Source organism: Nothobranchius furzeri, chromosome 2 (genome assembly GCF_043380555.1).
Source record: "Nothobranchius furzeri strain GRZ-AD chromosome 2, NfurGRZ-RIMD1, whole genome shotgun sequence".
NCBI lineage: Eukaryota > Metazoa > Chordata > Actinopteri > Cyprinodontiformes > Nothobranchiidae > Nothobranchius > Nothobranchius furzeri.
In genome coordinates this window covers 67,992,962-68,015,932 of record NC_091742.1, presented here as the reverse complement: position 1 = coordinate 68,015,932, position 22,971 = coordinate 67,992,962, and the positions used below count along the sequence as shown (strand labels likewise).

The following is a 22,971-nucleotide window of genomic DNA, read 5'->3' as shown; positions in this document are numbered from 1 at the left end:
CAAACCTTGTTGACATTTCAGGAGGAACAAGATGTCAGCCTGTATTCCAAAACAAAGCCTTCTTTTGATAACACTGCAGGATTGCTCACTCTCATGAACTTTTACAACTCATAATTTAAATAATCATTAAACAATAACATGGTTGAATGAACAAATGTTATATGAATACTAATGAATTGTTTTGATTAATATGTGCTTCAATTACTGTGGTTGAAGTGAATTATTATTACAATGAAACATTATGATATTATGATCAGTAATGTTTGATTTAACAAGTGAATCATTATCTACACTCATACACAATGTTCATAAGATATAAATTAAAGTTAACGCCACTGCACATAGATAATTTCTTACCCACAAATCAGAGCATCCTGTATATGAAAGAAGGCGTGATGTTCTGAGGTTTGTTGTTAACACCTCCTAGCATGGCACGTCCCGATTGGCCAAGTAAATCATAAAATGAGAATATTAAAACAGGATCACTTTCAGAGTGAATCAGCATTCCAGCATTCTGTGAGATTCAGCATTCTGTTAGTTGAGCTAACTCTGACTGGCCATCGGAGGGAAACTCTGCTCACACCGCATCTCTTGACAAGCTGTTGACAAGCTAAAAGCTGCCTACAGCCGACACAGCAAAACGGTTCCTGCAGAACTAAGCTGATACAGTTCCAACTCCCTCAGAGTCCTTCTAGACGCAAATGATTTCATCTATCTGTTGTGACTCGGGTGACATCTCTGGACTGGAGTGCCGGTGCTGCGGTTAATTTACTGAACCTTGGTGCCCAGAGGTCATCCGACCTCCCTGACCTCCAGATCTGCGAAGAGGGTCTCCAAAGAAAGGGTGAGGTAGACACAGCATGAGTTGCGTCTGATGTGGTTTTGATAAGAATCAACCTTCTAGTTTCTACAGACCAAAATTCTTTGAACACCCAGAACTCACTTTCTTCTAGATACGAAGGTTGTGATAACATCACATTCACACATAATCACACCTCACATTCCATCCACTTATGGGCCATTCCCATCTGTACCGGGTCGGCCCGGGCCGGGTAGCGTAGGTTGTTTACATATCTGGGTGGCCTGGTATTTTTCCGGGCCAACCAAGGCTCATTCTCAGCCCTCTTCTTGAGGGGGTCTGCTTCAGGCCGACCAGGGCCAACACACCCACTGCTGACAGCAAATTCACACCTTCCATTAGAGCAAGCCTCTGATTGGTGGGTAGAATCAGCCCACATGGACTTAAGGCAAGGATGTGTGGAATCAACCGGGCCAGGCTGGGGCCGACTGGGGCTACCCGGCCCGGGCCGACCCGGCACAGATGGGAATGGCCCAATAGATCCAGTCATCACATAAAGTGTTCCCTAGTTGTCATGTTTTTAATTGTTTAGAAAATAAATTGATACGAAGTGTGTTTGATCCCTGAAAAAGCAAAGAATCCTAGAATCTTCTGATTAAACATCCAAAGACCAAGCAAGTTGATATTCTATATTTATATAGAATATCACATCTAATTGGTCATAAGTAAAGGTAATATATTAAGCTTAAAAGCAACAATATTTACCCTCTACACTGATTGTGTTGTAAAGCACCTTCGTGAGTTCCAGGACTGTAGAAGGCACTATATCAAATACAGGTAATTTAGGAATCGAGGTGTTGTGGACTGATGAAACTAAAACTGAGTTATTTGGGCATAACAAGGGGCGTTATGCAAGGAGGAAAAAGAACACGGCATTCCAAGAACACCTGCTACCTACAGTAAAACATGGTGGTGGTTCCATCATGCTGTGGGCTGTGTGACCAGTGCAGGGACTGGGAATCTTGTTAAAGTTGAGGGATGCATGGATCCCAATCAATATCAGCAGATTCTGGAGACCAATGTCCAGGAATCAGTGACACAGCTGAAGCTGCACTGGGGCTGGATCGTTCAACAAGACAACGACCCTAAACACTGCTCAACATCTACTAAGGCATTCATGCAGAGGAACAAGTAGAATGTTCTGGAATGAACATCTCAGTCCCCAGACCTGAATATTATTGAAGAACTGTGGTGTGAGTTAGAGAGAGCTGTCCATGCTCAGATGCCATCAAACATGAATGAACTAGAGATGTTTTGTAAAGAAGAATGGTCCAGAATATCTTCAGCCAGGATCCAGACTCTCATTGGAAGCTATAGGAAGTGTTTAGAGGTTATTTCTGCAATTGGAGGATCTACTAAATATTGAGTTCATTTCTGTTTTGTTGTGCCCAAATTTACACACCTGCATAATTTTATATAAACAATTATTGCACACTTTCTGTAAATCCTATACACTTCCTTTCACTTCTCAAATATCACTGCGTGTCTCCTATGTGATATATTTAACTGAATTTTTTGTCATTACAAACAACCAACAGTTTATACAAGAAAATAATGAAGATCAACAAGACTGCCCAAACTTTCACTATATGTATCGTAATATGACATATTTCATAATACAAGAGAGACTATACGATCTGGATCACGACACGGGGAGATGTCCATTTTTGGCTGAGAGAAATGGAACACCATGAGCCATTTTAATCCACTATGGGTTGAACAAATGACTCATCTATGGACAAACATTGCCATGATAGGGCTGATGTTTAAAACCATCAAAGACATTATTTAGTGTGAGGATGACCAGTGTATTCCACCGTCTGCCACATCAGTAAACACCCATCTCATCTACATATTTACATCCTCCCAGTGCACCTTTGGTATTATTCTTTATCACTCAGAATAATAAACTCTTAGCCCCCTTGTTACCAGATTATATGGTTGCTGTAAAACCGTACAGTCAATGCACTTAGCAGACCTCCCCCACATTCAGTGGAACATCAACAACATCGTCGAAATTTGCATCTTGGCCTTGTCTCTCAGTAAACGTGTTTCTCACCATCCCGCCTGCTTTTGACTTACGTTTTTTACTTTGACAAAACAAGTAAAACATTTCTTTTCAGACTAATAAGAATAAGTCAACAGATTATCCTGAGTTCACCCATAAGAGAATGTTTCACTACCTAAGAATGTCGAAACAAAGCCAGTGTAACACAGAGAGCTGCTTCTGTTTACCCTTTTTGCTTCATTGAGTTAGACAACACCAAGCTGCCAAATGATCTCTAATACAGAGCGAAGCTTTGGGGAGACATACTGTGTAATGTACACCACCTGTGTGCTTCCTGTGGTTACAGTCACCAGGATCGGCTCAGCAGAGGTCATTTGCATAGTTTATGACTCTAGGCAAAAGATGAGAACGGCAGTGAGGGAAGATAGCAGCCTGTGTTGTATGGGTCACAAGGACCGGCAGGTAAACTTTCTCTGAATCGTCCAAACAGGCCCAAAAGATGTGCTGACGGGTGGAGCCCACACAGCTCGGAGGTAGGTTGTTTTTGACAGTTTGTTTGCTCTAACCGGACGCGTGTTTTCTGCAGCCAGGCCTCCTGCGATGCTCTTTACTCTGTTGTTGTTTTTGTAGCCTTGTCTACTCCTGAGGGGAGCTCAGAGTCAGGCTCTAAGTAGCCGCACACACATTATTGTTGTTGTCTAGACTAGAGTGGATTAAATTGACTGCCTTCAGAAGTGTTTGTCTCGTTTAAGGGAATCAAAATGACACAAACTGATATTAAGGCAAATGTTTCTTTAAAATAAAAGGACCACAGAGGAAAAAGTTTCTGAAGAATAAGGAAATTTGAAACATTATTCATATTTGAACAGTTTATTTGCTGAATCACTGTGAACTGTAACCCCTTTGAGTAACACATTTCCCATGCAGATCATTTACCCTGGCCTTTTACTACTTCGTCTGAAAAAAGGCTTGTAAAAAAAGTACCTTTGGACTGCATTACCTACATGCAAACAAATGGTCCTGAATGACAGGCGTTAATGACTAACTAAGTGGCAGAATTGATCCAGTAATTTTGGATTCATCACTTTGATTTGTTTCTAATGAAGGAGTGATTAGTGGCGTGGAGTGATTGACAGTTTTGTCTCACATAGCACCATTTTCAGAGATTAGAAATTGGTAAAAAAAAAAAAAATTCATAACTAAATAAAAAATTAAAACTAATTACCGGTAGCAACTGTCTTACAGTGCAATGGCCTGTTGTAAATGTACAGTGAATTTATAATGGCAGCTTACTATGTGGCATGGAAATTGTTCATGGGTTGATGGAAAAACCAACCGTATAACCACAAGCAAATAAATAAATCAATAAATAAAGAAATTATATATATATATATATATATATATATATATATATATATATATGCTTTCCCCTGGTTTTGAAAGTGTTACAGTGGTAGCAGGGAGGGAGGGATTGATGAGGCCGAGACAAACCGGATACGCCGAGCGGCACTTCAGGTTGTTTGTTTTCGTGGCATTGCTGTGATCAATGTTACCAGCATTTGGTGTTCTAGCGATGTATATCTTGTAAAGACAAAAGCAAATATTTTCTAAAATTTGAGATTTGCCAACATCGGTCAATAAGGTAGGCTGGTTTGGTACATTCTTTATTGAGAATTAAAATTGAAAAGCAGCAAAACAAGATCTTTATTTTCAACATGTTCTTCACAAAGCTTTTTCACCATTCACTAGAAAAAGGGGAAAAAATGACTTCATTGAGTAAGTTCTTTGTTTTCCACACTAACATCAGTATAATACTTGTGAGGCTCGGTAACACCAGGGTGCAGCAACATTATTGTGGCATATTGTCCTCGAAGACATGACGCAGTTCTCAACCCAAAAAAGGAATTATGGGTTCATGATTTATGTCTGTTGAGTAAATGAATACGTGTTTAACAGCACTCTTTGTTCCATGACTGCTAACAGATTTTAGTCTGTACATCCTTATTTTGTCAAGTTGTGAATATAATTTAGAACAATACAATAATTTCAGCAGTAGGATGAGTGTACAATTTAAAAAAGGTCAAATATGTGTTGATTTCATAGCATTTAGACTGTTGTTGCTCAAATAGAAATAGAAATTCTCAAGGCTGGTGAAAATGGGAGCAGAATTCACAAGACCAAGCATTGCTCTGACTGCATTAAGACTTTAAAAGTCTAGATTTTATAAGTTTACAATCCTATGTATGGCCATGAACTTTATGCAAAAAAATAAAATAAAAATAAAAATAACGTGCTAAATCATAGGAGCGTTTTATTGCTGAGAGTTCAGTTTGTGGCTCTAAAGGAAAATTAAGTTGCATCTTGGGGTCAGTAAACTCTCTTTTTCTGACAGCTTGGCAGAGCTGGTGCATGCAGAGGCAGGAGACTCGCCTGAGGGAGAGCAGGGGGCTTATAGCTCAAGGTGCAGCACTGCAGCAAAGGCAAACGCAGAAATACAAAGGAGATTCTCTCAGCTGCCACAGGCCGGTGATTACGCTGTAGAAACTCTGAGGTTCATGTGGCCCACAGCGCTGAATAGCTGAAGGACGTACAGTTGATAGATTACCAGACAAAATTCGGTACTTTATCCTTTTTATTAAGAAAACAGGAAAATGTGGGCCTTAGCACATATATATTATGATTTGTTGACATGGGAAAACTTAATATGATTATAGTTATCTGTAAGTGCACATTTGTAGGCGTGGTGTAGTCTCTGAAAAGTATTTAAATGCAGTTAGCTTACCTGCAAGAATTCTTTAGAGGTTCATCACAGACACACACACACACGTGCACACACACACACGCGCGCGCGCACACACACACACACACACGTGACACGCACTAGTCAACATCATATATATTTGTCTTGTACCACATAATTTTAATCTGAAGCTACATATTAAGCATTTTCAGGGCAGAGTATTGTTCCTGTTAGTGTTTAGTGTGAGATGATAGTAAATATTCCCTTTCTTTCTCCAACAACATTACCTGATAGTAAGCTAACTTTAGGCAAACCAGCAGCACAACAAATATTTTCAAATAAGACTCACAAACCTGAGTCAGCACCAGTCTCATCAAAGCTGGGGTTCTGTCGCCGTACTTTTTGTCTAAAAAAACGTCCTTTTGTCCATCTTCACTCATGCGCTTCAGGCAGAGTGTAGAAGAAACCAGGCACTGCAGAAGAAGCCGGCTGCTGAAGGGCTTCTTCTTCAGTGGTGGAGGCTCAGGCAGGCTGTATACAAACTACTGCTAGCTGCTCCCTCTCTGTTGGACTTTGGTACTGCATGTTACTTCCACGTTTGAGATCTGGGGCTTTTCATTAAGGATTCGGGGCTTGAGCCCAAGTAGCCGGGCCTAACGCCGCCCCTGCCTTTTCCACCAGAGCCATCAGCAGCCGCCAGCAGCGCGAGTCGGCCGCGTCTCAGGAGCAGCATGTCGCAGCCCTTACACGCCGGTTCTATTTTCTAAGCGCTACGCCTCTGAAACGGGTCAAGTTTGACATTTTTGGGGAAGGAAAGACAGGAAATCGGACGCGGAAATGGAGAGAAGCTACAGAGATTTTCAGAATAAAGAACGTACTGCCTTCCGGTTGCTTTACTTTTAAAAAAGGTTACTAACTGTGCGGCCCCGTGAGAAGTTATCACCTAGCTAGCGGTCTCCTTTGTTTTTCAGGTCCGTATTGGCGATTATAAAACGGACAGAACATAAAACACAAACCATGTTGTAGTTTTCTCCTGCTTGTTGTTGTTTACTGAAGAAGTCACTCGTGTGACTTCGTGCTCGGTCGGTGACAGCTGCTCCCCTGCTGCTTTGCGTCTCGTGGGAAGGGCCAAGCAGCAGCTTACGCGAGCAAGACGTGCTGCTGCAGTAACGTGCTGCTGACGGCTGCGGTGGAAAGAAGGGGTTGGACTCTCTATAGAACAGTCCTGGAGGATGTCTCCTAGCCTTTTAATATAATGCCAAGCCAGTCAGCTCTGCAAGATTATGGACATTCAAATGGCATTTAAATGCTATCTATCTATCTATCTATCTATCTATCTATCTATCTATCTATCTATCTATCTATCTATCTGTCTGTCTGTCTGTCTGTCTGTCTGTCTGTCTGTCTGTCTGTCTGTCTGTCTGTCTGTCTGTCTGTCTGTCTGTCTGTCTGTCTGTCTGTCTGTCTGTCTGTCTGTCTGTCTGTCTGTCTGTCTGTCTGTCTGTCATGTGTCCAAAAGTAGACTATTATGCAACGAATAGACACCTTGTTTCTTTGTGCATGCAGCCAAAGAAAGCTTAAGATCAAAATAAAGCGGTAAAACAACAACAAACTGAACAAAGTAGTACAGGGACCATTATACCCTTCAGAGGGCCATGGTGACCCATCTCATAAGTAATGTTTGCTGTCATTCTCTGCTGTCCTCTGCTCTCATGCCACATGACAAATATCTGTTTTCTTTTTCGATTATCCTAGAGGCTGAAATAATGCACTCCTCTGTCCTCTTTCTCCAAATGCCAGGCATACATCACCACTTGTATTTTCTCAGTAGTTGGTTTTCTCCTTTTTAACAGCAGCATTCTCTCCCTCTCTCCCTTCATTTTCGCTGAGCTTTCTTTGGAACTAATGATACAGTGAAGAGCTGAGCCTAATGGCCAAAGTCTCTGAGAAAAAAAAACCTAATTCAAGAAGTGGCAAAAAGACCTTATTTCAATTATTCTCTGTGCTTCAAGTTACAGATTAAAATGAATTAGAAGAAAACTTCCCAATGTGTAGTTTTTTTTGTCCTCCAGAGAGTTGTTTTCAATTCAAAACTCAATAATAGTCTTTTTGTTTCATATTATCACTACTTTAGCTGTACAACAGGGAAATGGAAAGTCCTTAAGCTAGGTTTTTCTTTCAACCCTCACCCACACACCCATCATAAGTTGGACACAAGTCTCCTTTTTGAAGATTTCGATGCAACCGACACATGCACACGCAGTCTTTGACACGTGGCTTGAGAATATTCTTGGAGACGTTGTTTACCCTTCATGGCTGACGTGATTTCAGAGTGGAGGTGGTACCCGGCTGCTTCTTTCTTGTGTTTCTAAAAGATGGGCCATGAAAGCTGTGCAATCAAAAGCAGCACAGTCAATTATACAGAAGTTTGATGGAGTCGAGCGTTCATGCATGTACTGAGCTGGGGCTTAATGACCCAGGCTGTTTCTGCCTTGTACAGCTCCATAACTATCTCCTTTTAAAAAGAAGAAGAAATCAGAGGATGGACTGAAGGCACAAGGAGATCATAAACACTACAAGCGAAACTATTCTGAAGGTGGAGAAAGGAAATTTGTTCATCCCCGGGCTCTGGTAAATGTCAGAAATATGGGTTGGACAACAGTAGTGAAGGAATAATTCAGTTCAGTTGGCGTTTACAACAATACATCTGGCAGTGCAAGCAAAACGAAACGTCGGTCTAGAAACTGTGCTGTGGAGACATTTTATCAGCGTTGTATTGATTATTGCATGACCCTCATCGATAAAACTCTTTAGTTAATTGGAAAACTTGCTTGGGACGTTTGGAAGTGAAAAATAATTTTCTCTTGTGCCATTAAATCACTGTGAAGGAGCAATAAATAACGACTGCGATTATACAGAAAAAGATATGGAGCTTTAAAATGTAAGAGTTGTCAGGCTTTCTACTTGGATGTAAATTCTGCATGCCTGGGTCACCTCGTCTTGCTCTTATAGAAGTTTTGAACTCAGACGGGTAAATACGTTTTTGAAGCTAAAAAACAAACCTCCAAGTGAGGAAAAGTATCCATCCATACCCGTTTGTCCTTGCAGGGGCGTGTGAGGGGTGGCTGGTGTCTATCTCCAGCAATCTTTGCAATTGCAAGCATCCAACATGAGTTTTCTCTGCAGGCCATCTGGGCTCTTCCTTAGAGATAGGGTGAGATGTTCGTTCATCCGGGAGGGGCTTGGAGTAGACCCACTGCTCCTCCACATCGAGAGGAGCCAGTTGAGGTGGCTCGGGCACCATTTCAGGCATTTGCCCAACTCTCTATTAAATAAAAAACATACAAAGATTAACAAAATAAAACTTAACGGCAAAAAACTCTCAACCCATACTTGGACACACACAGACAGTTTGACACGTTAAATTATAAACAAAATCACTCATTGGCTCTGCTGCTATGTGGAATCTCACACCACTTGGCAGATTTTGTAAAATTGGACAGCAAATGGTCTATGTTGAGTCTTAGCTACAACAGCAAAACTTAAGCTTAATTTCTATAAAGTTATAACCATATTTTTGGTGGCTTAGATGTAGTGGCCATCTTTAGTGGCATGGCTTCAAAAGCCAATCAGCAACAGATGCATATCTGATGATTACTTACATTCATTTAAAACCTTTACGACTTTATACTTGGTGGGGCCGCAGGGAGCTGGTGTCTAACTCCAGTGGTAATCAGGTAAGAAGCAGGGCTTTTGCCTGCACTGTGAATGTAGCGTAATGTGTCAATCTCGAAGGAAAGTCACAGTGAAACAGATTTCAATCAGAGAGTTTGTGAGGTCTCCGTGTCTCTGGCAAATTAACGCACAGCAGGCCTAAAACTTCAGAGTTGTCTAAAGAAATGAAGCCAGTGACCAATTACAATAGGAAACAATCATTAAAACATGTTTTGCAGAGTTCCACACTTTTAAAGAACTGAAGCCAGTCAACAGGAGCGACCCAGAAGGTATTTCTTGTTTCAGTAAGAAGCCACGCCATCTTTTTATTTTGCTCTATCAGATGAAGCAGGCTAGAGGCTAACGTTGAGCTAACAATGCTAACAGTGAATTAAAAATAAATAGTTGACTCTAAAAATATCTCAAGCTACTTTTTCAATTATCAACAAGTTGATATTACAGTAAAATGTGACAAGTGAATAATGAGTCAATAGTGATGTTTCACTTCCTTTAATGAGTCGTTCATAACTATAACATAGCGTAGCATAGCACAAAACGGGAGTGAGAAAGTCATTTTTTGCTTCAAAAATTAGACTATAGTAACCAGGTTTTACCACAGGATGTCCTCATGTCATTCTTACATATTGCACCTTTAAACAAGTTTTTCAAAACATTTATAAGCTCTCTTTAGTTTACAGAAACATTATTTACCCACTTTGTCCATTGAAACCGTGTAACACCATATTTAAAAAAGTCTGTTTTCACATATTACGTTCTAATGAGGTTTAAATTTTCAGGTGTTCTTTAATGGGACATAAATATTAATCATACATCCAATATCGAAACACATGGATGTTGTGTGCAGTGAATTACTTATTATCTGTAAAGTCAGCTTTAATGTGACATAGAAAATGCAGTTTCATGTTGCACAAATTACCATGTAGTTCCTGGTTTAATATGTAGAATTAACATGATCGGCATACAGTTGAGTAGAAGCAAAATTTCATGTGGCGACTGTGTTTCAAGCTGGAGAAATTACCGGTAGCCAATGTGTGGAATCTCATAGTTGAGTTTTAATAAAGGTCACATTTGATGTAGCTGCATGAAAACAGCACGGTAGACCTATTGGTTCATTATCTGTATAATTGAGATAAAGTAGCTAGCTACTTAGTTTGCATTAGTTTGTAATTCACATGAAATGTTTATTTGATTGATTAGTTGAGAGTGCTTAGGAGATAGCCAACGGCGTAGCAAGGTGCTCTCTGTGGAAGAAAAATAAAACGTTTGAATATATATGGCAGGTATAAGAAACGAACAGCCTCCTGTAAAAATTCTTCCACAGTGCAGCCAGACTGTGTGATCTCCTCATGCTGAGACACGGCCCGTCCGGAGATTTGCTGAGTGTAGGTGATAATAATTCTTCGAACAGGTGCTACACCGTAAGCCCCCCAGGCCTATGGAAGTGAGTGATTAGTGGCACTCCCCCAAGATGCATTGCTTCTCAGTATTAAAACCAAACTCTGCCTTTTATTCCCTCTAGGGTTTATTAAGTGGGCCGGTTGCCATAGTGACGCTTTGGCTGGATATTGCCAGGATAAGCTGTAATGGGTCTCCTGACACAGTTCTCCCTGCTCCTGTGGAAGAACTTCACTCTCCGGAAAAGACAAAAGGTACACTCAGGATTTTTTTCTTCTATTTTCTTTTTTTTTTCTTTTTAAAAATCAACATACATCTGCCAGAACTGGTCAGCAGTGAGGGGGGAATGAGGATTTGGTCCCAGTGTTGTGTTATCAAGGACAGCTAAGTTATTCATGGAAAGGAGAGGTAATGGGGGGAATTTACAACAAAAATGGCCTCCTATAGAAGTAAGCTGCCTTAAACTCCCTCTCTAGAGAACAAGAACAATCTTATCTTAATGCCAGCCAATTCTAAGTGTCACCTTCAATTTTTGATGATCTATCTCTTCAGCACATTATGTCACATTGTCTGTATTTTACTTCTAACAAAGCCAGCATAGGCCCAGAGGAAATGGATCAGGACTTCTAAGGGCTGTGACTGAAGGGCAGATACTCTTTCTTCTTAGACATCAAATATGTTACCTAGAAAGAAGGTTCACTAAATATTATCTGACAATTAAAGCTTAATTAATCATTCTGATGCTTCTTTTTACGCCAACTTTAAAAAAAGAAACATTCTGGTACCAGGGCTGGATTTAGCCAGCCCTACAAAGGGGTACAGGTGGAATTTCTTTTGGGGTCACATACCCCCAAATCCCTAAAATGCATAGAAAACTATGCTATCATCATTACAGTTCTTCTATCCATATATCTATCTTTTCCTTTGATCCATTCCTTACACTACCCTCTGCATTTACCCGGGCTTGGGACCGGCACAAATGGGACACTGGCTTGTTCCCTATTGGGGGTGCATCCATCCATCCGTCCGTCCGTCCGTCCGTCTGTTTTTTACTTTACTTATATATTATTTGTTTATTTATTTTGTAGAATTGTTGTTGTTTTTATTTCTTCATGGCTTTTATCAGTCATTACAGCATCAGCCGCCTGCTTTTCGGTGCAAAAGTCCTAACAAATCCATCCATATCTAGGCCTGTTGTTATGGCCTTCTCGTGAGCCAGAATGACTACAATTCTTTTTCTCTCATGTAGCGTAGTACAGCAGAACGGGGTAAGAACATGAGACAAAGTGGAGAAAGAGCTCTCGCATGATGCTGCTGATATTCCAATCACAAGGGAGGTCACATACGTGCGATGGAGCTGAGGAAAGGCATTCTTCTACCCATGTAGATATTTGCAAACGGTGGAGAGGTCTACAAACTCTACACTGTTATCATCATCAGCCTTTTTGAATTCTTTCTCCAACGTTATTTTTGCAACAAGAATCTCATTGGAAAGTTTGTCACTGTCACTTCCTGTCATTTTCTGTAGAGGACTTAACATGTCAGAATCCAGAAGAGAGGGAGACTGATGTTGAAGGCAGTTAACTGCTTTCATGAGATCAGGATTGCTTTTGGAGAGTCTTGTCTCCATCTCTACAATGACTATGTCCAAAATGTTAAGAAGAGCTCTCTTCAGAGCCTGGCTAGGAGTTGTGGAGTCTTCTGCATGGCCCACAGTGGACATTACAACACTACCTGTTAGCAGTGAGCTTGTTTTTCTTTGTCTTTTAGCAGCTGGTGTAGCTCATCTCTCATCTGCTTCAAAGCCTGCAGAGATGCACTGACTACTTCTGAAGCACAGCACAGGTCAACAGAGTGAGACTGCAGCATAGAATTTGCAGACTTCAAGGAACCCAGAACTTTTAGGAGAAATTTTCCTATTTCAAAGAAATTGTGCCTCCTTAACATCATCAACAGTCCTGAAGCCTCTGTACAGATATCAACAGCAGCAGCTCTGTCCTCTGTAACCTCTGACAGGATACTTATAACAGCATCCTGATTCTCCACAAGGCACTTGATCACTTCATGGTGGCTTGTCCACCTGATCTCCAACAGTCGTTTCAGTGAGGGAACGTCATAGTTCTGAGAAACATAATGACGGTGGGAAAATGAGTGTAGAGATCCTGAAAGATCAAGAAAGGTTTTTGCACATGGCTCTGCTTGCATTGCATGGACCACTGCCAAGTGCAGCTGGTGGTTAGCAGTGGATATAGGGAATGTCCTTCCCTACCTTCTTCTGCAGTAAGGCCTGAACCTCACCCCTGAGCCCACTCATGACAGAAGCTCCATCAGAGCACTGACGGATCATTTCAGCTGCACTATAGCCTGAGTCAGAGAGATGCTCAAGAATTTGGGTGGTAATGAATTCAGCATTTAACTGACTTTGGTCAAGCAGACCGATCAGGTGTTCCTCTGGAATGCCATTACAGACAAATCTAACCATGACTGACTGATCCTCCACCTTGCATCTGTCCCTAGTTCCATCACTTTTAATGCAAAACCCCGTATAATCTGCTTTGTCATAATTATCTTTGATCTTCTTTAATACCATTTTTGCCAGTGTGTCAATAATTTCGTTCTGTATGTTGTGAGATGTGCATTTTGCATTTTCTGGGATGTGTTTGTTTATTTCATTAAATCTGGAGTCTTTGACCAGTGTGTAGTCAACCATTTTTAAGAACAGTCCTAAAGAGAAATCATCACCACTGGAGCTTTCCACACTAGTTCAGTTACTGCTAGGAACTGAACTACTTCTCCAATAGTTTTTACGTAGTATCTTTTTTTTATTTGTGTGGGACTTATTAAATTACCTATTGTTTCCCCTGTGGCCACTCTTTGGGACATTTCAGACCAGCTTTTTCATTTTTGATGTGGCATTGACTTGATGCGTGCTTTGTGAATCCCTTGTCCCTTTCCAGTGCTGTTTTCCAATTATTAAATCCTTGTTTTGTGAAAACCAAATGCCTATCATTGTCCTTCCCCCCAAACTTACGACATGAGAAACAAAAGCACGCATCCAGCTTTACTGAATATTCCAGCCATGGTCTCCCACGATACCAGGCAGGGCAAAATGAGAACATGTTCTTCCCAAAATGGTGCTTGGGGAAAACAAGAGCGGTGGGTTGGGACGGTGCGCTACTGTTCAGGCCTGTGTCACCCACAGCGACGGCTGGGTTGGTAGCGATGGGGACAGCAGGAGGGGCTGCGGTGCTTGTGCAACTGGTTGTGGTGAGTTGAGAAGCAGCAGCCAACGAGCCGGCTTCTGCCGCTAGTGCCTTAGCACTGTTGCTCGGTTTAGAAACCAGAAACCTGTGCATGTCGACTCGGTTCACTTCAAAAACAAATGAAAGAAGAGAACGAGGCAGACTAAAACCTCGAGAAAGAGTACCAAATAATTCCAGTGACCAACAGCAGAAGAAAACTTCAACCAGTGTCCGAGCTCAGATAACAACAGTTCTGCTGCTGGCTGTCTGGGAGTGTGTGAAGTGAGTGAGACACAGAGAACAAAGTGCAGCGGCTGGCCACTCCCTCCCTATGCATCTACCAATCAGCAGCCACTTTGAATGAGGGAGGGAGAGAGAGAGGAAAGCACTCTGACCCTTTTTCATCAAATCTTTTCAAATTTGGGATTTCTACCATGTCATCGCATTTGGGGGGGGCAGTCACTATTTTTAGGGGGGCATTGCCCCTCCTTGCCCATGCCTACATCCGGCCCTGCCAGGTACAATAAAAATCAGAGGTGCTTCAGCTAAATGTCAGCAGCTTTCATTGTGCCTTTCTTTTAATTGATCATTGACTTTTATTGACTGTATTTATTAGTGTTTTTTAGGTATTCGCTATTTTGCAGTGTTTATGGTTTCAACTGCTCCTTGTAAATTTCAACAAGTTGTCAGGGCAACTCAGAAGTGAACATTTTTGGTGTCGAAGAGAAAGTTGAAACGTTGAAAAAAAGTTAAAATGCTGAGAATAAATTTGCAGAACCTGATGCACTCCATAACTGCATGATTGTGTTTTTATGTAACCCAAAATTATGAAACAATAAAAAAAAGTAAAGGTCAGGGTCGAGGTACCTTGGGGTCTTGTTCACAAGTGAGAGAAAGATAGAGCGTGAAGTTGACAGGCAGATTGGTGCTGCATCTGCAGTGATGCGAGCGTTGTACCGGTCTGTCATGGTGAACTGAGAGCTGAGCCAAAAAGCAAAGCTTTCGATCTACTGGTCAGTCTACGTTCCGACCCTCACCTATGGTCACGAGCTTTTAGTAGTGACCGAAAGAATGAGATCACGGGTACAAGTGGCCAAAATGAGTTTTCTCCGCAGGGTGGCTAGGCTTTCCTTTAGAGATAAGGTGAGAAGCTCGGTCATCTGGGAGGGGCTCGGAGTAGACTTGCTGCCCCTCCACATCGAGAGGAGCCAGTTGAGGTGGCTCGGGCATCTGGTAAGGATGCCTCCTGGACACCTCCCTGGTGAAGTTTTCCAGGTATGTCAAACCAGGAGAATGCCTAAAGGAAGACCCAGGACAGGCTGGAAAGACTATGTCTCACAGCTGGTCAGGGAACGCCTTGGGATTCCCTCAGAAGACCTGGTCCAAGTGGCTGGGGAGAGGGAAGTCTGGGCCTCCCTGCTTAGGCTGCTTCCCCCATGACCCGATCCCGGATAAGCGGCCAAAAATGGATGGATGGATGGATGGATGGATGGATGGATGGATGGATGGATGGATGGATGGATGGACGGAAAAAAGCAATTTTCTTATGTTTTCTACTCCCACATCCCATAGTGTCCACAGTTCAACTCAGAACAAGCGTACCTCAAAATATTCTACACCAATTAAAAGAATCCTAATTTTGTGCTCAGGTAGAACCTGTGCTGCATCTTAATTTGCTAGGAACTGCTTGAAATTTTTTACAGGAGAGGTTCACTGAGAAACATATAATACTTGTTGTTTTTTGAAATATGATTGGTCACACTGTTTCACATGCATGTTGAATGTGAAAATATTCTTCTGCTCCTATCTTTAGCATAAGCCACCAAAAGAGGAGACAGTGAAATGCTTGGGTTAGAAAAAGCCAGACAGCTCTAAATCTACCGTAAAATTTGTACCCATCTTGTTGATTTAGTGGCTAGGAGAGAGCGGAGCGTGTCTCCGTTAATGGAAGTTAAAGCATTAGCATTAGCAACTTAGCAAAATGGTGGAGCAGATTTAGGCTTGTGTTATTAGTGGGGACATATATCAATGTTCCAACTTTTACCCAAGAAAGAAGAGCGAATGGAGGCAAAGAGTCACAAAAAGTGGACTGCAGCTGGAGTCAGTGCTTCAAGAACCACCATGCACAGATGTGTGCTTGACTTGATTTCAGCTGTCACGTTCCTCATGTCAAGCCACTCTTGAAGAAGAGACAGCCTCAAAAGCATCTAGCCTGAGCTAAACACAAAAAGGACTGGACTGCTGCTGAGTGTTCCAAAGTTATGGTCTCTGATGAAAGTAAATTTTGCATTTCATTAGGAAATCAAGATCTCAGAGTCAGGAGAAAGAGAGGAGAGACAGAGAATCCACGAAAATCCATGAGCCGGGATTAATAAAGTATTGATTGATTGATTGATGATTGATTGATTGATTGATTGATTGATTGACTGATTACATTGTACTCCCGTGCCGTGCCATGTCTGATTTACATATGTTGCAGGTGACAAAGGTCTTTGCATTGTTTAACATAAAGTGCTCCCAAACTTTTGAAGTTCTCTTTTCTTAGGTCTTCCTGCTTCTGCCATGTTCTAAGTGTGTTGTTCCTCATCAAAATACCGGCCTTCTCTCTCGTTCTGATCTGCCTCGGTCTGCTCTGCTGCCGCCTACAGATGAGCTCCACACATCGAATGTTAAATAAAGGTTGCACGACACGAGAAAAAGTTGCACAACACAATGAATCGATGACGAATTACATTGCCAACGCATTTCTTAATCAATTTTAATCGATTTTATCAATTCCTTGTTGCAGCCCTACACCCAAGTGTTACAGCAGCTTTCCAACGGCCAAAAAAACAGAAGGGGAGACTAGTCAGACTTATGAATCATGTTTGAGACTGCTATAGTTGTTACAGAGAGCCGCATTGTGTTTGATTTATTTCCTGGCAGTGAAGATTGGAGTCACATCCATCCACTTTTATTGTTCAGACCCAGCAGTGTTCCTGTTGTCTGAGTGGAATAAAATTCAAAAAGAAAATAAAAAGCCTCCAATACATATATGCAATAACTTGTGGGGAGTTATTTGCTCTTTTGCAACTGGTACAGTGCAGTGAAAGTTTTTGCCCCTTCTGGCTTTTTTTGTCACTCTTAGATTTTTCAGATGAGCCCACATATTTCCATATCGAGCAACCCAAGAAAATACAAAAGGCAATGTTTTAAAATTCCCTTTACTTAAGATAAAGATAACCAAACCAACCTGGCTCTTTGTACAAAATGAGCAATCCTTAATCCTAAGAACTGATTGTCATATTCTTAGTGGAAACAGCCGCAATCAGGTGTGATTTCTGGTAATGAGTTTTCAATATCTCAATGAAGGATTTCTGTCCAACTTTTCTTTAGAGAATTGTTTTAGCTCAACCACACTAGAGGGTTTTCCTAGCCTAGAAATCTAAACAGATCACAGCAGAAGCAAAACGATTTAGTTTTGGTTGGTCTAGCTACGGTCGATTGGAGCCTCAGCAGGCCTGTTACGCCTGCCAGGTTCCAGTTAACTCTTCTGGGACAGTTCCACCTTGTCCTCTGAGTCCCTCCTGTGCTGTACTACACTTCTGCACCATGGACAGCAGCCGGTTTGGTTGAGATCCTCCCCTTCTTCCTATAGCAGCCTCAAACCACCCCAGTTGTGGCTTATTTGCTGACGACAGGAACCAGGATCAAAAACCAGCTGCTGCTAGTGGTTGAGGGGACAACAGATCTGGTTTTGGGTTGTCCCGTTGAACATTTTACCCTGAGTCTAAATGCTGACAGTGTTTGTCCTGAGGACGTTTATATTTCAGATCATCATTTTATTTTCTTTAACTTGTCAGTTTCTGCGTCCCCACCTCCTGCTCGCCGTATGGTTAGTTCTCGTTTTCTTAATGAGAGCACAGCTAGCAATTTTTCTGATGCTTTTGATCCACCCTGTTCTTCTGATAACGACCCAGATTCCTTAACTTCTCAGTTTAACGAGCACTGCCTCTCCATTCTGGACAACATCTGTCCTGTCAGAACCAGATCAGTTCCTGCAGTGAACCCTACTCCCTGGGTTAATGACAGCCTTCGCAGCCTGAAGCACCAATGCAGAAAAATTGAGCGTTTGTGGAAGAAAACCCATCTCCACGTCCATCTGCTGCACCTAAAAGATCTTCTGACATCCTTTAACTCTGCAGTCAGAGACACTAGGGTTTCCTATTTTTCCAACCTGGTGTCCCAGAGCAAAGGGAACCCCAAGGTGCTGTTTAACACCATCAGCAGCATCGTCTCTCCTGCCTCTCCTACAGCCTCCATCCACGCTGTTGCAGACTGTGAGAACTTTCTGTCTTTCTTTGTGGACAAAGTCAATAAGGTTAGATCTAGCATCTCTCCTTCAGCCTTATCGCCGCCTCTCCCGACTCCAACCAGGCCCATCATCCTAGATAGCTTTGCTCCTGTTTCTTTGCCTGAGTTAACCAAACTAGTTAACTCTATGAAGACCTCTGCATGCCCCCTCAACATCTTACCCTCATCTTTGTTTAAAAGTGCTTTTCAGTCCATCGGTCCCAGCGTGCTCTTTATAATTAATGCTTCTCTGGTCTCTGGTCAGGTCCCTGCTTACTTTAAAAATGCTGTAATTCACTCGCTTCTTAAAAAACTGAGTCTCGACCCCTCTCTCCATAGCAGCTTCAGACCCATCTCTAAACTTCCGTTCATCTCCAAGATCATGGAAAAGGTTGTGGCTAAAAAACTCACAGCTGCACTTGATGAACATAACATCTATGATAGCTTCCAGTCAAGTTTTCGTAGAGCTCATTCTACTGAAACAGCTCTTCTTAGGGTCTCTAATGACCTTCTGACTCACAGTGATGCAGGGGACTGTTCTGTTCTGGTCCTGCTGGACCTGACTGCAGCCTTTGACACTGTTGACATCACCTGCTACTGGAGAGGCTGAGAGACTGGGTAGGCCTATCAGGAACTGCTCTGGAGTGATTCTCTTCTTATCTTTCTGAGCGCTCCTTTTCTGTGGCCGTCTCCAAGTTTAGGTCCTCCACCACCTCTCTTACCCATGGTGTCCCACAAGGTTCTGTGCTGGGGCCTCTTCTCTTCCTTCTCTATCTGCTTCCTCTTCAGCACATCCTGAGCATCTTCAAAGGAATCTTCTACCATCTTTATGCAGATGACATCCAACTGTACATCTCCTTTAAGCCCCATGAGATGTCTAAGCTGCCGCTGTTACACACCTGCTTAGACTCTATCAAAACCTGGATGGCTGGGAGCTTTCTTCAGCTGAATGAAGATAAGACTGAGATCCTCATCTGTGCCCCAGACAAGCTGGTTCCCAAAGTCAGAGACTCTCTTGGTCAGCTTGCTTCCCACACCAAACCTTCTGTCAGGAATCTTGGTGTGACCTTTGACCCAGCTCTCACCCTGGATTCTCATGTCATTTCTCTTGTTCGCTCTTCCTTCTTCCATCTCAGGAACATTGCTAAGCTGAGTCCCAATCTGTCCCGCTCTGAACTTAAGACAGTTATCCACACCTTCATCTCCTCACGCTTAGACTACTGTAACTCTCCTTTCGCGTGTCTGAGCAGAGCCTCCCTGAACCGTCTACAGGTGGTTCAGAATGCCTGTGCTCGGCTTCTGACCAAGTCTTCCAAACACACCCACATCACCCCGCTTCTCCTCCAGCTTCACTGGCTGCCAGTCAACTTCAGGGTTCATTTCAAGATCCTGGTTCTGGTCTATAGGGCCTTACATGGACAAGCACCATCTTACATTGGTGATCTTCTTAGTCCCTACACCCCCAGCAGGTCCCTGAGGTCCAGTGATCAAAGCCTACTGGTTGTGCAACGCACCAGGCTAAAGACCAAAGGTGACAGATCATTTGCTGCTGTGGCCCCCAGACTCTGGAACTCTCCCCCCCTGAGCCTGAGATCAGTGGACTCAGTGGTCTCCTTCAAAAAGCAGCTGAAAACTCACTTGTTCAAGCTGGCTTTTGTATGACCTTCTTCACCACTCTCTCTTTATTCTGCTCTCCCCACCTATTCCACCTTCCTCAGGATCCACTGATTTCCCTCTTTCCTATTCACTCTCTCTCTTTTTCTTCACATTTTTTTATCACAATTGCCTACTTTTGCTCATTTTAATATATTTTTAAACATTTTCTAAACACTTTTTTATATTTTTACATTTTTTTGTTGTTGTGAAGCGCCTCGTGATTTTTATCTCGAGAGGCGCTATAGAAATGATGTTTTCTTCTTCTTCTTTTAAAGATTTGGTTTTGATAGGAGTTTTGTCCTCTTTTTGGTACAACAACTGATTGCAGCTGGGATTTTGGGAGGAAGGAGACTTAAATTGTGGGTTTTGTTTGGAAACTGTCAGTTCCCCTTCAGTAAAGAGCGGGTTTTAGTTTAGTATGCCTCCGTGAACTAACTTTAGTTTTTTTGTTAGGACATTTACTCAATGAAGAGAGTTTTTTCGTTATTCTCCACTACCTTTGCTGTTTAAACTTTTATACTTTATTAGATAAGCAGTCCTCTTCCTGCTAAACCCTGACCTGGTAATAAAACACATTTTGGTCATAACTTCCACCCCATGCCAACGATTTATGTCAACCCCCCTTCACACTCACCATCTACGAGGGTTGTAACAAGGCCCGAACAGTATTGTTTCTTGCCAATCACAGCGGTTTGGTGGGCGGGTTGTGGCAACGACTCGTTTGTAACGGCTTTGGCATCCACTTTGGAGTATTTATGCCTCTTTTAGAAAACAATGCCGTCAGTTTGCTGCAACGCCCGAGCCGGCATCAGGGAGCCTTTGGTCGTTTAGAAGTGGTCAGACCGCAGTGGTAATGTAACGCAATCATGTCATTTTAACAAAAGATTACGCAATGGCGGTATAAAGAGGGTATGGTGGCGGTCTCTGCACTGCCACAGACTTCCGTTTGACTTGGACGTAACTTACTTTTTATTGTGATCAAATCACAAGACGCTCCTAAAATTGTCTGTACTCCACAGTTTTCGCTTTTTGAGATCTTTCAGCCAACGTTGTGTTGTCAGACATGTTCTATTGGAGTGATTAGGTTTGGCTACAGAGAATGACGTCATTCTCTCTGAAAAAATGTCATTATTTGGTTATCTAATTGGGCATTTCCACATGGTTCCGGGTTTGTTTGGGTAGTTTGGATCTTCATTTCAGAAATGGTTTGTGCATTTACCCCAGTCTAATTTCACATCACATTATTTGTACAACAGCAGAGAAAGTGCAGTATAAATCTTCTGTATCAAGGTGGAAACAATAATTTCCATTTTAACATGAGCATACAAGCAGCACTGGTGTTTTTTTTATGTGTGGAACGGGGCATATTTAGCCAATGCCAACATGAAATATTATTATTAGACAAAACCAGTGGGAGTTAGCAAGGACAGTGGTGCTTCCGGAGGGCCCGTGGAGGTTAATGACCAATTATATGAATGCCTCGCCAAGCATTTTAGGATTTTATAACAGGCATGAAACTGATTTTATGGTCTAGTATTTCACCCATTTCTTTTTTTTTTTATCTATTCACAAAGACTACAGTATATGTTTGTAAATTCTGGGGATCCAGTGAAGAAGAAACACTCCAGAGTCTGCAGTCCAACTTCGTGTCTTTTCTATTATAATAATTTCTGCCCTCATTATTTAAAAATATTCACACATTTCTCCATTTGTATGATAATAACATGTTCCCAAAACATTTTTTTTTACTATTATTCAGATTATTAGCACGTTTTTACAGGACAGGAACAGATAATCTCTTACTATTTGGTCCAACATATCATCAGACACAAAGTCTGAACAGGTAAATGCAGGGAAAGAAGACCAACTGGAATTTCACAGCTGAATTCCCAAAAGTGGATCATTCTAGAGAAGACATCGATAGGGATGTGTGTGTGTGTGTGTACGCGTGTGTGCTCGTGTGTATGCTTGTAAACATGGGGTTGGTGTGTTATGATGTGGAAAAGAAGATTTAAAATCCTTGAACACAGAGGAGGTTGGACTGGAAGTAAAGGAATGGATGACAGATCATTTAATTAAACACATCACACACATAGTTCACTAATAAAATATTTACTAATGTAAATACGGTCATCGTAAATCGTTTCGTTTTCTTGAAGATTGTTTTTACCCACATAATTTTTGTTTGCAGCACAATGAGCATGCAAACACAAGCCTTATTCATTTCAGATTTAACACTGCTGTAAGTGTTTTTAGTCTTAAGGGAGAAACATTAGAAAGTAAAGCCATCCGTTTGTGCCGTTGGTTTGTCTTTTAACACTTTGCTTGGTGTTGAAATGAAAACTTGACGTGCCACAAGGGATCCAGCCTGCCAGGTGGTGAGAAGTGGTTGTATTAACGCAGGGAAGTGGTTGACACTCCTATTTCAGGAGAGATGAGTTTGGCGAGGAGACGATAAGGAGTGTGAGATAGCCTCAGTTTAGGGAGTTACCAGCAGAAACTGCACTCTCAATCCAGTACTTGTGGCGATGACATGAGTAAAAGGACGATGGCTTTGTTGCTATGTTGCAAGAAAACCCCAACGTGGCCCACAACTGCCTTGAGTAAATGGCAGATCTAAGATTTAACTCTTAACTTCACAGTTTCTTGTAACTTGCATTAGATGTTTTGCTAAAAATGTACAAGCCAGGAATAATTCATATCAGGAAATCCTTAGGTTGATAAATTTAGCTTGACTTCTTTTACAACTGGTAAATAAACTCTGTCTGAAGGGAAAAACTATTTCTTTAAAACGTCCTTTAAACCTATGATTTACTGCGCACTAAGCTACACGTTTTCTAGGGCAATAATGTTGAATTACAGCTTGGGCTTGGGCAGATGCATTTTAATTTGAGCTAGATATGACTTAATTTCTTATGTTTTAACTGCCTGATACACTTGTTTACTCCATATTTCTTTTAAAATGTCAAAATCCCTTTATTTCTGCTTGGCTTTGATACAAATT

General features: G+C 41.8%; 1 protein-coding gene across 2 annotated transcripts in view; it reads left to right on the top strand.

Annotated features, from left to right (window-relative positions):
* Positions 1-3,246: 3,246 nt before the first annotated feature.
* Positions 3,247-22,971, top strand: part of LOC107377411 (phospholipid-transporting ATPase ABCA1) — a 324,049-nt gene continuing 304,324 nt past the window's right edge. Inside the window, exons 1-2 of one of the 2 annotated variants that reach the window (XM_054747824.2) lie at positions 3,247-3,400; positions 10,862-10,991. In XM_054747824.2, the coding sequence (XP_054603799.2) occupies positions 10,926-10,991 (66 nt within the window). In that variant the 5' untranslated portion in view covers positions 3,247-3,400; positions 10,862-10,925. The remainder of the gene's footprint in view (positions 3,401-10,861; positions 10,992-22,971) is intronic. The other variant, XM_015946964.3, reaches the window with a different exon arrangement.